Source organism: Simochromis diagramma, unplaced genomic scaffold (assembly GCF_900408965.1).
Source record: "Simochromis diagramma unplaced genomic scaffold, fSimDia1.1 OVJJ01000685.1, whole genome shotgun sequence".
NCBI classification, from domain to species: Eukaryota; Metazoa; Chordata; class Actinopteri; order Cichliformes; family Cichlidae; genus Simochromis; species Simochromis diagramma.
In genome coordinates this window covers 18366347-18382730 of record NW_024387477.1, presented here as the reverse complement: position 1 = coordinate 18382730, position 16384 = coordinate 18366347, and the positions used below count along the sequence as shown (strand labels likewise).

The 16384-nt window shown below is 37.8% G+C and overlaps 1 protein-coding gene across 3 annotated transcripts; it reads left to right on the top strand.

The window, feature by feature from the left end:
• Window positions 1–1433: 1433 nt before the first annotated feature.
• Window positions 1434–15054, top strand: LOC120724194 (cytokine-dependent hematopoietic cell linker). Of its 3 annotated transcripts, none has more exons than XM_040016247.1 (17): window positions 1434–1724; window positions 5665–5705; window positions 7539–7686; window positions 8667–8719; window positions 8820–8874; window positions 10073–10123; window positions 10204–10244; window positions 10373–10383; window positions 10473–10556; window positions 10800–10821; window positions 11012–11036; window positions 11122–11197; window positions 11279–11295; window positions 11375–11469; window positions 13637–13711; window positions 13881–14036; window positions 14121–15054. In XM_040016247.1, exons 2-17 carry the CDS (start codon window positions 5703–5705, stop codon window positions 14271–14273), a joined length of 1065 nt encoding a protein of 354 aa, XP_039872181.1. In that variant the 5' UTR covers window positions 1434–1724; window positions 5665–5702; the 3' UTR covers window positions 14274–15054. The 3 variants fall into 3 exon arrangements, with proteins under 3 accessions (XP_039872181.1, XP_039872180.1, XP_039872182.1); XM_040016246.1 differs by having other exon boundaries at window positions 1447–1724; window positions 10797–10821; XM_040016248.1 differs by lacking the exons at window positions 1434–1724; window positions 5665–5705; window positions 8667–8719 and having other exon boundaries at window positions 7545–7686; window positions 10797–10821.
• The last annotated feature ends 1330 nt before the right edge of the window (window positions 15055–16384 follow it).

Here is a 16384-nt window from a genome sequence, read left to right as displayed (position 1 = left end):
GAGAAGCTCAGGGTAGAACACAGAGAAGGATAAAAATGGATTCATGAATACAAAAGCGGCAGGAAAAGGATCAAATGACTAAAGTAAACACATGAAACTCTTCAAAATATAACAGGAAGTAACTTTAAAAAGACACAAAAACTACTTGCTCGCATGAACAGGAAGAACAGAAGAAGCTGGCCAGGAAAAGAAAAACATGTGAAAAAATATTTACGCTTTTATATTACATCTTTTAATATAACTACTTTCTTTTAAAAAGCATTTATTTTGTAGAAGTCTTGGTTGTATTGCTTGTATTATCATAATAGTTTGCAAGTTAACTACTTAGATCCCTATAAAAAAATATTTACTTGGATCAAAGTACATGAAAGTCACAATTAACAGAGAAATAGCAGTTATCATCTAAGAATGAAGCAGAATTACATGTCAGCAGTGCATTGATTCCAGGCTTTACCATTTACAGATGGCCAAAGCAATAAAAGCGAAGCTCTAATAATGTGTGCAATCTTGGGACTGAAGGACCAAAAAGTTTTCCATTTCTCTTGAGCTAAAAGGTCATCTTAAGTGCGTGCACAGGTCACCACTTTCTGAATGTGAGAAAATGAGGCTTTTAAAGAGAACATTCATTAAATACCTTCCTGGATTTGTTCCAGATCAAGTTTTTTTTAAAAAGACAAAAACAATAAGTACTGTCTGCACGTTTCTCGTGAGCTATCCTCAGTGAGCATTGGAGCTTCACTCCAATGTCACTTCATGGCCAACAATGACGCATTTAAAACATGATTCAGCAGATTTCCTTCATTTGAGCTATTACATTACTAATATTAGTTAGTTACATGTTTACAGCTGTCCAGTTTGGGTTTCTGGGTTTATAACTATCACATTAAATGCCAAAGGGTTGAATGTGTGAACAAAAGCTTTTCTTTTAGCAGTGCTTCCTAAGTATATCCTCAATACTTTATTGGGTGCTATAAAATGAGTAAATATTGCACTGAAGTCAAATTTCGTGCTAAAATATTTACTCAGATTACAATTTGGGCTCACCCATATGGTTGTTACATAAATGAAGCCAGTTGATGAATGGGTAAATGTCACCGTGCTTCCTTTACCGCTTGGCAGAGCAGATGTCGAAATGTCATCATGTTCCTTTTAAAATCAACAGAAAAACCTACTTTAGTAAAGATTCGTTCGACCCTGATTTACTGAGCATCTGGTGTAGTGTTTAGCTTTATGCATGCTTTTAAAATAGTGTCAAACAATAAGCTGTCAAAATCACAGGGCGAAACAACACAGGAAATAATTCGCACAGAGCTAAAAGTTGCCACAGAAGTAATAAAGAAACTTAAACGAAGACTCGTGTTTGAAAGGACGCATCTGCAAAATATTTTGTTTATTTTCTGAATTGACTGTTTAGTGTCAGTAAAGTCAGGGCACAGATGCACAAGTAGAAACTGTCTGCAAAGAACCATTTTATTATCTAAAACAGAGAAGACCTCGGGTTATAGGCCAGTTACTCACCACACAGGAAGTTATTTTAGGTTACAGTGGGCTGCTTAACTCTGAGACTTAGAGACTTGATGCAACCTCAGTGTCTCTGCGCGTACACCGGGAAGGAAGACATACTGCAGACACTTTCTCTCTATAACCATACACAAACCAAAGAAGCACAAAACTGCTGGTCACTTACTGATGAAGGTGTGCTTGCTGTATAATCTTCAGAAAAGGTGGGTTCACTTTGAGTTGAATGTTGAAATTCTGCATTTGTGAGTGTAAATGCTACAAAAGAACAAAGCGCAGATGTTTCTCTGTGCTAAAAATAGATGAAAATGTGTGAATAGGAAAGGGGGTCTTTAAAAGGCAAGAGCTGCTGCAAAAGATGAGAAACTCACTTTGATTAAAATTCAAGAACAAGATTTCAGTTGGTTTAAATTTGATTAAAAAGTCGTTTTATTCTGTATTATGAACATTGAACTTCCTAAAACTGAAGTGTGATTGAAACCGTGTCAAGTTAATTATGGTAAATTCTAAAAATACATATATATGTATGTTAGAAATATAAGGTGCCTCTAATTTTGATTCACAAAAATAATTACACAGAGCAAAATTGAAATATTTCACACTGCGTAACCAAATTGCAGTCATAAAATGAAAACTGTCAACGAGCGCTTTTATTGCACAAGCTAAAAAGTCAAGTGTGCTAAGTGAGTTTGATAAAAGATGCACAAAGAGCGAACCAATCTACCTGCAAATCGATACAAATCGATTAACGTGTGTCAACAGAGGGAAATAACTTTTAATGATAATCATCATAATTTGTTGATGGCGCTTCCTCACACTGAGCTTATTCTCGCTCTCTGCAGTTGATACGTTCTTGATCTCCGTAGCAAAGCCAGGTCACAAATCCTTAAGTAGTCTGGTGGTTTGAGTTGCCACAATCCTCTGCACCCAATTTCCATGGGGCACAAGTTTATTTTCCAGACTAACTGCTTAACCTCAGATGCTAGCTCCATGTACCTAATCTCCTTTTTCATATGTCTCGCCCCACCCCACTTCCCGTGGCCCAGTAAGCTCTGCAAAGCAGTCAGGCAGCCCCACAGAGTGTTAGACCACAGTGCCAAATCCAATACTGAGTTTGCTGCTACTTGAGCCGGTAGCCTCTAATGTCAGCTGGCATTTTCACAATCCCTCAAATTGCTGAAATGTCCTAAATTCTATTTTGGGCAGGTTTCCTTCCTGCTTTCTGTTTTGTTTTCCTTCATGGCCAAAGAAAACTATCAAAAGCTGTCAATCAAAGACTGGTGGATAACTCGTGAGGATCTGGTTCTTTTCCTCTTCGTGCCCTTTTTGAAAACAGGATTTTAAAATTCATGGAATATTTTTAACCTTCTAAGACCCGAACTCTTCCACAGCAGCATTTTTAATTTCTCTTTGATATTTGGGCTGATTGGGGCACGGTGAATGTAAAAACAAAGAATTACCAGATTTTTTATTTTTACCTTATTTTTGTTTTTAAGAAAAATGAGAGCCACATCTGAGAACGGTAGCAGAATAATGTCCTCGTAAGTGGATATCAGGCCCTTGTAGAGCAAAATTGAGTATTTTGGTCTAAATATCCCAAAATGTGATGTCCACACATGTGGACGCAGGTCCTAGGAGGTTAAAATTTGAAAATTACACAAGTGAAGGAACTGTGACTGCACGAGTCTGTCTCAGTGCAGCGTGCTAATGCAAAAGCATAACAACTGTCTTTTTGCCCTTCAGCTGTTTCACTGTGAGATTGGATTTCAGTTCATTTGATCTGAGTGATCTAATGTGATCAAATTTAAAATGATTTCACAGCCACCTTTGTGATATTCACGAACTTGTGGACCACGTAAAATCTGCTCACTTTTATTCACTTTAACCCCCGTTTTTTGGCATTAAGAAAGACTGAAACCTCTGGAGCACCTAATTATTGAACTGTTAATGAGAAAACCGTCTGTGGCGCATTGTGATTCAACAAGTATGTGCCTCTAAATTACAGAAGAAGTAAGACTTTTACTTTGGACATACTCTCGCTAGTGATGTGTTAACCATTTGAAATACAGTGTATTTCAAACAGTGTAAAGTTAATCAGATTTAACGTATATTAAGTTTATTTGATTCAAAATACAACAGCACCAGCATGTTTGGGGTAAGGAGTGTTGACCGGTTAAATTATTCATGGATTAAATTCTGACATTGTATACGGTTGTGAGTTTAAATTTTATGGATTTTTCATGAATTAATTGTTAGATTTTTAAGACAAAAACTGTAAACAAAATCGTAAAAATCAGCAACATTATCTTGAACATACAGAGAGATACTTTTAGACACATGCAGTGATATTACCGAGTTGCAGGGAAGGCTCACGTTTGATCATGTTTGATCTGGTCTTATTTGGGTGATCTACAACTTGTTCGGGATGCTAATTACTTTGCGTATTTAACCAAAATCTAATGTCACGTTTCCTCTGCCTCCCATAATCCGCCAATACAGCCTTATTGCTCATTATGCTGATGACACTTGACCGAACCTTTTAGAAAAGAAAGTTATATAAAACAGTCATCACTGATGTTTAGGTATACTCATCTGTATGATTGAGCCAAGAGTGAAGGCAAGAGTGTGTAGCACTGACGCTGGTCTAGAAAAGTTATAAACGGAGTGTCCTCAGTTATTAATATGAGTTACCTCCATAAGCACCTCCATAAATCTAAACCAGGTCACGTCTCTTCCTTCAAATCCTGCAGAGCCTTATTTTAAGTAGGAATAATGTTAATATGTGAACAATTATATTTAAAAAGTCAAATATAATCATTAGCAAGCTTGATCATCATCATGAATTTTAACTAATACAAGTTTTTTTTTTTTTTTTTACCATAATACAAGTTTTTTGGTTTGTTTCTTAGATTTTTGGGTGTTGGGTGTTGGGGGGGGTCAGAACTGTTGACCATATTTCAGCTATGACCAAGAAAAACTCGTCAGTGTTAATTTCAAAGACACTTTGTTACATGTAAACTCAGCGTGCTTAACATAAGATAAGAATACTTGAATAGTTCTGGTATTTTTGTTTTGCTTGGTTTTTTGTTTTTGTTTTTGTTTGTTTGCTTGTTTGTTTTTTGCTTTTTGGCATCATCAGTCCTTCCATTTGAAGAACAAACTCCAAAGCCAGGTGATATTAGAGGTGGGAATCACCATACATCCCACGATACGATATTATCACAATACTTAACGCACGATACGATATTATTGCAATTTTAAAAAATATTTTGCGATATTCAGATTCTGCACATAAAGGTAAACTTTATCAATATTCATTTTATCTAATATCAAAGTGTCGCACTCAGTCTTTCTCTCATTTCAGTCAGTTTTATTGTTGACAAACTGAACGGTTTGTATTACAGTCTAGTCCAACTTAACTGAGTGCAACCATCTGGTACAATTACAGCTATTCTGAACTATGCAATTTATGAAAACTATGCAGCCCCTTCAGCAACTGAAGAATTTGAAAGTAAATTAAAACAAAATATAATTTTGCGTTAAATAAAAAAGTTTTAAACTTAATTAAAATTAAACATGTCTTAAATTAAAATAAGTAAACTGTCATGTTTATTGCTGCCAAAAAAAAAGTTAAACACATTTGGACAGTGAAGGAATGTCAGGATTCTTGCTCAGAAAAAGGATCAACATGCTCTGAAGTCAGAGCACAAAAACCTTTTTTGTAACAAAATATCGATTTCTGCTGTCCCTGTATCGATACATTATTAGCAAACAAAATATCACGATACTACACAGTATCGATTTGTTCCCCCACCCCTAGGTGATAATGTCAAATGTCAAATGATCAACCTTCAATGGATGGATGGATTGAGTTAACATTTTTTTTAAAAGTGTTAAAAAAATTCCTGAACAGTTTCTGTTATGTTAAAAATATAATTCAGACCCGAAAGAAAACATCGTGGCTCCAAGTGACAGCAGCAGGAGGCCACAAACGGCTCTGTTGTGTTGTATATAATGACCTCATTCCTCTGCATGTGTAACTGTTGAGTAAGAAAAGTCCAAGGACAAACTGTATTGGAAGGCCACATTCTTTTGCTGAACACCCAACTAATGATGTTTTTCATTTTTGTTTCACCCCCTCGTTAGCTGCAGAGAGAGGGAACAGCCATGAGTCTGCTGTGATAATGGTGAGTTATGGCGGCCGTATCCACAGCGTTTCGCTGCTGGTTCCACATGAATGTTCCCAGGGGATACGCTGGGAGTCTGCAGCCCCCTGTGTAATTACCTTTTAGCACAGAAATGACTGAAGTGAGATTCTGCTTTGTCATTGTTAGTGCATGGTAAAAACAACACATTGTAGGCGACAAGGATTGTTCTCTGTGATTTAGTAATATCATTTCTAAACTGAAATTGTGAAATATTTTATATTAGTGTCACCAATTATACAATAATTTTCTCATAAGTTTACATGCACTCTGCTGACATGTGTTGGTTACTATTAATAATACATGTTAATGAATTAATACATTATACGTCTATCATTTAAAAACATAAGAGGTTTAAAGAAATTAAAATAGTTGTTATATATTCTAGGTAAACGTATTGTTTGGGTGATTACTATGTAATGTCAGCGCCAAGGTATTACAAGGAAATGCTCTGTGTTTAGAGGAAAGCTTCTTCTGTACTTTCCTAAGCGCTTAGGTTCACGATGCTTCTCAGAAGTGCAGAGCAGAACGGCGTTGCATGGCGCAAAGTGCTAACACTCAAACGTAATGACCAAAGTCCTCTGGAAAGAGGAAACGGCTTGCATGTACATCAGAAAGGGACGAAATCTGATCTTAACTTAAAAACCTAAACGTATGTTTTTGTTCTTTTCTCATTCATCTGGATAACTCTATTGAACTCTATTGAACTCTATTGAACTCTATGATCTATATGATGATTCAAAGACTGAAAATGTCGAGTTAGAGTTGATTTCTACAACAAAAACATTATAGTTCAATCATATTCTGAAAAACTATTTTGAACATTGTATCATGAACTACAGCAAACTACAAAAATGTGTAACAGACCTGAAGTAAAATCTAATGCTGCATATCTCAAATGTTTTCTTTTCATAAAAGTGTTTTTAGCTGAGTAGGGCTAATATCTGTTTAAAAACCTATACTGTTACTTTTTTTTATTTGGTTTAAATGTCGATTAAGGATTGCTTGCAATTTAATTTTCTCATTAAGACTGCGTTAGTCAGGTAGTTTAGATAGATTAGTTTAATAAATGGGGAATTAAAAAAATACATTTCCAGCCCAGTATTTTTAAAATAAAGTCTCAGGGTGCATCATTAGAGACAGAAAACATGGACACATGGTTTCCACTTTATTCCTGTGACAAAATATTCAGGTTGGGTGGTGCACAAATGTCTAATGGTGACACTGCACCTGCTGGACACAAACATCAATTTCCTTGTGGAAAAGTCAGTCTTGACTGTTCTCCTCATTAAAAGCAAAGGAGTTCTGACGTGGAGGTTTTTAACTAAAGGAGAGGAGCAGGTTTGATTCGGCACGATCAATGCACCCGTTAACTGTGTATTCACCGTAATCTCACCCATCTTTCCAAATTTGCAACAGCAGGAACAAAATACCAAACATGGTCACAATGCACTTTGTGTCATTTGTCATTAACTCCCAGAAATAGACGCTGCTGATTTTTAACACTGTGTCACAAGATATCACCTCTTTTTCTATGATGTGTTGGCTTTGGTGCCTGTGTAATTGTAAATGAGGAAATCCCTGGGGGACAAGCAGCGGGTTATATCACCATAGTTGCTTCCTGTGCTTAGTGTAGTGTATGTGCATCGAAACTGCAAAGAGTTGCCTGCTCAGAATATGTTACTTTACACTGATGTTGAGGGCAAGAAAAGGCAAGTTAAAATAAACTACAACAAAAAACAAAAATAATGGCAATAATAACAGCAGGCCAGTGTCATTTCCCACTCTAAAGAAGCTGCAATTTTCTTTTCACAGGATCGCAGCAGAGCAGAAAGGAACAGAACTCAAAGATATGCTAACGACGTAGAGGAACCAGAATACGACGTGGTGGATAACCAGGAAGAAGTGCTTAATGTACGCATTCTTCCTGCGAGGCCCATAAATGATGACCAAGAGTATGCAGGTAGAAAGAAAGTCTTTCATTTCTATTTTAATGTTAGTTTTGTTCATACTAACATCTAGTACTGCTACTACCTCAGCTATAGCTTGATTTTAATTTCATGAGTTGAAAATGTATTTAAAGCGTCTTTAATGAGACCACTGAGAAAAGTTGTTTATTTGGTCCTAATAAAGCACATTAAAACATGAAAGTAAGAGGAGCTTAGTGATTATTATTATTATTATTATTATTATTATTATTATTATTATTATGTTTAATAGTGTTTTATTATTTCCTTTTTACTCACATATACAGTGGATTAAGGACATACGTCCACAAGTAATTATTAAATGAATTGTTAAGCAGTTATCTTAATCTAAAACCACTAAAATGATTTTAATAATTCCCAAACTTCTTCAAACTTGACTTAAAGTACTATTTGTACTTGACACAGGGACACTGAGTCTATTTTGCCTTCCTACACAGAAATGCTCTCATGAATGTAATTAGAATGAAGCTGAATGAGGTGCAGGGGAAAAAACAGATCTACCACAAACTGTGGTGAGAATGAAAGCAGCCTGGATCTGAGAAAGAGCTCATGCTGAGTGAGCATGATCTGCCAGTGGGTCTCCAGGGCCATCTGTTGGCTGAGTCAGACTGCGGGAGATTACAATTATCCAGCAGCTGAGGGGGAAGAGAGGGAAATGTGCAGTGCGAACAAGCTCGCTTTACTCTCCTGCTTGGATGTGGCCCGCAGCCAGGGGCCTCACAGCTGCATGTCTACAACTTTATAGTGAATGTGGCTTTTAAATTTGTTCACACTTGGAGCATTCTCCCTCTGTAATCAATACAGTCTGCTGCTGCAGTGCACTACTGGGACCGACATCGACCGACTTACAGGAATGATACAAACTCACAGGGTGTTTAAACTGTCAGCTTACACTGGAACTTCTTAAAGTACTATCATCACAGTCATTGATGAGAGTGTTTCTTTGGCTCTTAAGACAGGGATCTCCCAAGGTCATCATCAGCTCACAACCTTTCATCACTCTCCCCTGTAAGGTTTCTTTTTTGGTCTTCATTAATGAATATACAATTTGAATGGAACTACCTTACTGACCGTACTCCACATTTCGTTGTGCTCTTCAATCAATCAGGGAAACTCAAACATCCTCCCAAGATGTCCACCCAGAGAAACGCCATTTTCAACAGGTAAACCTACAACGCATTTAAAATTGAGTGATTATTGTGGTAAAGACACTGAACAGTAGCAGTGAAATTCAAATCAGAGACATCTTTGTTTACCTTGAAAAACAAAACTATTAAATCACAGTTAATTAACAATTAAAATAACTTAATTACATAATCACGCACATCCATACTTTGCCTGGTAACAGCAGCTTGTGCTGGCAAATATGATCAATGAAAATGAGAAAACATTGGATAAATATTGAAGGTAACTTAGTCTTTGCAATGGCTTAATAATTTCTCTCTTCTTGGTTGCTGCTCATCAAAGCACAGAGTCACTTAGACGGCATTACTCATGCTGAAAACCCATATGATGCAACTAACTTCATTAATTAGTTGCTGTCTGCCCTTGCACCTTTGCACTGCCAGGGTGGGCAGCGACTAGCTAATGAACATAGTGAAGCAAATACTAGCTCTAATTGTCGCTTAAAATCAAAGAAGAATGAAAAGAAAGTACTTCAAAAGAAATCTGAAGTTGTGTTTTACACTTGACCGACAAAGTAGGAAAGTCAACTCCACCTAAACAACTTGGGGATTTAGTGGTAGCTGTTGATATTCAGCTAGTTTTTAACTCAACCAGATAACATGAAGTTATGTAGTTCATTTCATCAGTCTGTATGTCTTTTTTGTTGTATTGTTTGTGGTAATGCTCAGAAACGAATGGATAGATATATTGTAATTTTTGAATGGATAGATTGACATGAAAAGTTTACCAGAGATGGCACAGAGGGCGGCATAGAGGTGACTGCACCACTGGGAAGGGCAAACGTTTAAAATTAATCAACATTTCAAAAATGGGAGACATTGTCTTGAAATTCTTAAGAATATTTTTTAACTAAGCAGGATCCAGATATACCTCTCATCCATGCATGGTGTGGTGAGAAATATTCAGCCTCTAGTGATGTGCAGTCTTTGGCTACTCTTTTTTTCTGTTTAATTTAATGCAGCTTAACATAAAATACTTTTTTCTCATAGATTTACAGCTTCTGATCTCAGTAGATTTGGCATCCTCTAATACTAAAGCTGATTATTACAGATTAATTGAAGGATGCTGGTTGTCTTTAGTTAAATGTATTGTAATGTTTTCCGTAAACTGAGTAAAAGCTGATTCTGTCCCAGAAGAAGAACCTTTTCACCTTTGTCTTCTGTGTTTGAAACACAGCACCTGTGATAAATAGAGATCTGAAGCCTGGCCGACAAAAGATGAAAACAGGTAACATCTCAGCTGACTGAAATTGTTTTGCCTTTCTGGGTCACAGTTTAAATCTCATATTGTATATTCACGTGGTGTAGTTACAGATAGGAGGATCCCACCTGTGCCAAAAGGAGACCAGGTAACTTCACCTGCCAAACAATACAGTTTACTGTACTACTGTTTGTTTGCTTTTTTATCTTTCAATAAATTGTAATGCTGACAAACTATTAAAAAGGTGACCAACTTTTTCTCTTTCTAACATTACAGCACTCACAAAGGTAATTTGCTAAATTATTGTTTAAGTTACTCATTGTTGTATTTATCTGCCTTATGGATGCACTTACTGATTGATTCTTTGTTCCTGCAGGAGTTTGCAATCACCGTCACCTTTTACCCTGGAGTTGGTCAATGTCTTGTCTGGAAAGGCTCCACAGCAAGGTTGCAGGAGAGAGTGAGTACTGTTTTATTTTACATATAGAACCTGACACTTGTCCCAGTTCCCTGTGGTTTTAATTTGCTGGAGTTGACGATAACCCAGTGTGACTTTTTCCCCTGCAATAATGGTGTAAAGCAAAAACAACGCCCCACAGTTTGTACAGTGTAGCGATGGCACCATCTGCTGGTTGGAAAGATTATCACAGAAAATGCTGGAGGCTCTTCTGACATTTTATTTAATGTCATTTGATTTCAGCAGAGAGCACGGGACCACTAGAAATGTAAGTAGCTAAAAATGCTGAACCTATTAGAAGGTGGTGTTTGTGTTTTATTCACCATCTCTTAACAAACTAAGTCCTATGAGAAATACTGTAAAATAAACATGCTTTCCTTATTCATATATACATTTGATTTTATTCTACAAATTTCACCAAGCATTGTCGTTTAACTCTCTTTTTATACTTTTAACAGGCAGAGTTTAGTTCACATATGAAAGGTAAGATAAAAATCACAGCCTCTTGTGATAAAGTGTTACCAATAATTGTTTACAACTGTATTAACACATAAAGGGTTTTTTTTAGGTCCACTCAGTTCTGAAAGTCTTACACACGGCAGTTACAGGCATTCACTGGATTTGGAGTCTCACTTAGAAAGAAGGTCTGACTTTATATTTTCAGGCTTCTCAAGATGCTTTTTTAAATGTCTTATTTACATGCATCTTTTCTCTCTTTTATTTAGGACCCATCAAAGTCTAGGTAAGTATCTTTGAGCTCGTCATTATCAGTCATTATACAGTTACTGACTTAATAAGTCCCCCCTGACATCTACTTAAAGAAAGGGTCCCATCAAAACGCCATCACCATGAATGGCCTCAGACGAAAGAAGACTTTGACCAGCACGACTTTGTCCCAATGGAAAAGCCTCAACAGGTACATGTGCTGCTACAGTCATGTGAAAAAGAAAGTTTTTGTTGAAGTATGTCTGTAAAGGTTCTCAGTCATCCAGGTCATCGTACTCTAAGGAGCTTGGAAGGAAGCGTCTGGACTTCTTTAAGTTTCCTTGAAGACTTTTCACCTCTCATCCAAGAAGCTTCTTCAGTTCTAAGAGCAGTTGGTGGATAGTCCCAGATTCCCAGCCCTATGGGAGTGTCCCCAAGAGGGTCATGTGCCCCGTAAGGATCCTCTACCTAATCACATGAGCCAAGGTGTGAAAGTGTGTGTGAGTCACAATCAGCCAAGGTTTCAGGTGAACCCACTGTGAAAACTAGCCCAATGGGTTCACAACATGGAAGAGCCACCTCCACGGGACACAACTCGCATGCATCTAAAGGACAAAGGTCATTGTTTCAAGGACGCCAATGTTCACATTTTGGACAGAGAAGACAGACGGTTTGAAAGAGGAGTGAAAGAAGCATCTATGTCCACTGTGAGCGACCATCTTTGAACAGAGAAGGTGGCTTACGACACCAACTGTCTGACATCTATAATCCAGTTTTGAGTTCCCTCCCCAGACACCTTAACACCCACTCACATCCTGGGCCATTTAACCTCAGTAAATCACATGACAGTGTGGGGATAGGTTTCACAGTGGGTTCACCTGAAACCTTGGATGATTGTGACCCACACCCACTTTCACACCTTGGTTCGTGTGATTCGGTAGAGGATCAAGAGGGGGTCCATGACCCTCTTGGGGACACTCCCATAGGGCTTAAAATCTGGGACTCTCCACCAACTGCTCTTAGAACTGAAGAAGCTTCTTGGATGAGAGGGGAAACGTCTTCAAGGAAACTTAAAGAAGTCCAGACGCTTTTCTTTGCAAACTTAAAATTTTCATAGAACTCTAAAAAAGACATTTGAAAGGTTAAGTGATTCAGGATTCAAGAATGACTTTAAAGGACTTTACCAGTCCCTTGTGTCATTGTGGAGGGATTTTGGCCCACTCTTCTTTACAACATTGCTTCAGTTCATTGAGGTTTGCAGGCATTTGTTCATGTGCAGCTTTCTTAGGGTCCCACCGTCTATTTTAATCAGGTTGAGGTCTGGACTTTGACTGGGTCATTCGTTGTAGATTTGCTGCTGTACTTGGGATGATTTTTCCGGTTGCATGATCCAGTTTCAGTCATGCTTTAGCTGTTGGACAGATGGCCTTAGACTTCACTTAAGAGTACTTTGGTATGCAGCTGAGTTTATGCTCAACTGCACAGGTCCTGTGTCTGCAAAACAAGACCCAGTCATCATACCTCCACCACCAGTTGGTAAGAGGTGTTTGCACTGACATGCTATGTTTAGCATGTGGCAGCAGCAAGTATCTTTGCTACTATGAGTCACTTCAGTATTGCATAGACACAGTTTTTAACACCTATTATTCAGTAGGAGAGCTTAATTAGCAGATGCACTATTCTCTTCAGCTGGCACTGCTCCTCAACCACTTTGCTCCACCTTTCCCTCCAGCAGCTGAGTCAAGAAATTACACCTCGCCACGCCAAATATCTCCACTTTGGTCTCATCAGTCCAAAGGAGACTGTTCCTGAGATGTTGTGGTTTGTTAAGATGCAACTTTGCAGACTTGCAGCCATGCTACTACGTTTCTTCAGAAAGAAGTAGCTTTCTACTGGTAACCCTTTCAAAAAAGCCAAACATGTTCATTCTTTTTCTAATTGTACATTCAAGAGCTTTAAGGTTCAGCATGTTAACTGAGGCCTGTAGAGTCTAAGATGTAGCTCTTGGGTATTTTTCACTTATTTTGCAGCACCTAGCAATGTACAGTTTGACCTTGGGGTGAATTTCTTGGGGGAATCCACTCCTGGGAAAACTGTAGTATTGTGTAAACAAACACCTGAATAATCATTTCCAGCAAAATGCCAAAGCTTCTGTGTTTTAGAGATGATCACATGTGCTGATGATCAGCTAATCAAGTGTATTGGCATCACCTGGCTGCTAATTACCCCTTTAATTCCTATGGACACAGTGGAGGTGTATTTAATTTTTCACAACTATCCATAATTAACCCAAACTAATCCTGTAATCAAGAATGATATCCATCACAACGTGATATTAACTAGCTTTGAATCCACTGATCAATGAACTTTTCTGGCAGACCTGTGAGGAAGATTGGTACATCGGGACATGTAATCGAGCAGATGCTGAGCACGCCTTGCACCTGGTGAACAAGGTATATCAATAAGGACTCTAAATATAAAAATATAACTGAACATGTCTTAAGCTTGGGCAGATGTTAAACATAGTTATTTGGATCTATATCAGTTGAAAGTGTAAAAACAACACACCAAAAGCACAGTTTAACAGGGGTATTCTTTTCTTTCTGTAACTCCTCCCATTAGGATGGTGCATTTTTGGTACGAGACTGCTCCACCAACAGCAACTTTGAACCCTTGGTATTGGTTGTGTATCATGAGAAGAAGGTTTACAATGTCAAAATTCGGTTTGTCGAGAGCACAAAAAAGTACGCATTGGGCACAGGATATCGTTCAAATGATGTGAGTGAGCACATTTCAGAAAATGTTTCATTAAGAACCCTCAATCGCACTATATTTACTCTAATTCCCTTTATTTTTCCTCAGATGTTTGACTCTGTGGCAGACATCATCAAGTTCCACTCCATATTTCCAATAACACTTGTCAGTGGGAGAACCGCGATGGGAAACAAGTACCCAGACAACTGTGTGCTGACATTTCCTATAACAAAAGGGGATGTTGAACAGTTGCTACAATAACATGTGAACCTTGCCAACAAAGATTTGTCAATGTGCTTCTTGTGTCATGTGTGTTCACAGTTCCACAAAAACTGTAGCGCTGTCATTCTGAGCAAGTTGGGGTGGATGGATTTTGTAAAAGAAAAATATATACGTTGATCAGACGTGCCTATAATTTCTGGTTATTTTGATAATAATAATGTGCTAATGGTTTTTAAATTAATCCCATAGACAAGTGGTTCTCAAATTCTTTGGGTCCAGTGACACAAAACCTCCTATAATCAAAATATCGATTTGGCTGGTTCTGCCACAGCATTCGAAAATCTTCCCACACCTGCTAGCTACCAGGCTAATAAACTAGCAAGTGATTTCATTGTTGCAGTGAGTCACAATCATATCAGTTCCTCCTGTTCCTCCATAATATGGTAGCAATTACTGGATAAAATATGCTTTTGTTATTTTATCAAATGGTCCCCAATCTGTAAAATGCACTTTTTAATGATCTAGCGCAATTTAACAAATTATTTTACAGATTACAGATCCCTTGTCCCCCGGACCCAATTAGAGACCCACTTCTCTCTGACAGATAATAGTGATCTACCCTAATTATCCTAATTTAATGTCTTCAAATTGTATATTTTGTAGCAACAATCTAAAATAAAAAGTCTGTAACTGTACAATTATACAAACCAAAAAGCTAGAACCAAATAGTGTAATCTTTGGTCACATTTTGCTTTATATGGATATGTGTATAAACATATACACATATCTACTGAGAAATAAAAGAAATATTAAATATTAATCTCTTAAATACTAATCTGGTTTTTGGACAGTTGATTTGGAATTCAGTTAAACACTGATCATGAATCCATATATAAAAGTTAGCATTTTCATGTGTTTCGCCTCCTTGTATACTTTTCTTGGCAGGAATGGACTTCCATACCTACTTCACATTTTCCTTTCTTTTTCTTAAATCAGACTTACTTCCCTGTCCTTATTTTTAACCAGCACAATGCTGTTTTTCAGTCATGAACTGCATGAAATGTTCTAAAGATTTTATTTTTATTTTATCACGATTTTATTTTAAATTATTACAAGAGTTGGGAAATTCCCAGTGCTAGGTTTCAGTTAACTTGACTCAGTGCCATTCAGTGGCTCTGGCTTAAGTGCAGTGAATTGATTTAGAGAGTGCTCTGCAGGTAAGGTTTCTGTTGGTAACTTAACTAAAGATAGCAAGTGAAACCATTTATAACGTGGAACTAAAGTTTACTAATTTTTACAATAAAGGTGGGAAAATGACAGATTGAAAGCCACTTTTACAAGCTAAATAGCAAATTTAAGGCTAAACAAACTACTTCAAGTCACATGATTGATTGATTGATTGATAGATAGAGTAACAATATTTTATTTATCCCGAGGGAAATTGTTTAAAAGGCTACCAGACAATCCGGTGTCATCATGAGCACCCTTTCTGACCATACATGGAATACACAAACATAACACTGGGAAGACAGGTAGGAGAGGTACGAAAAAAACAATGGAAATACACACGAGGAAAGAGGAGGAGAAAAAAGATATCCTCGCAGACTGAGCTCCTCGGGGAGAGCAGTTTGAGAACAGAAAAAAACACCTCAGCACAGAAAGCACATAAATCTTCACATCTTACAACCTAAAAGCACATGACTTGCAGCGGGGGGGGGGGGGGGGGGTCAGGAGTTAGTCCATGTACACAGCAGCCAGTCTTCCAGCGCTAGACAGATCCGCCTGCCTACTTCGGGTGGGAGTAAGCGTTTGGAGGCATTGGGGGGGTAAGTGTGTGTCTGTGTACATGACAGATTTGCGTGTGTGTGTGTGTGTGCGTGTGTGTGTGTGCGTGCGTGTGCGTGTGTGTGTGTGTGTGTATCCTGTGTTCAACTTGAGAGAGAGTTTCACCCGGTTAAGCAAAAGTCAACAGTCCTCCAGCTGACCCATGTGACCTTGAAGCAGATGGTCAAAAATAATGAACTGGTATGCATAATTACAGCCATACCAGATAGTAAGCTCATGGAGAAATGCAGTCAAAGTTAAAAACATCGATTGATTGATAGATGGCAGAGTCAAAGGAGAGAAACAAAGGTGCAGAAGTGGCTCAG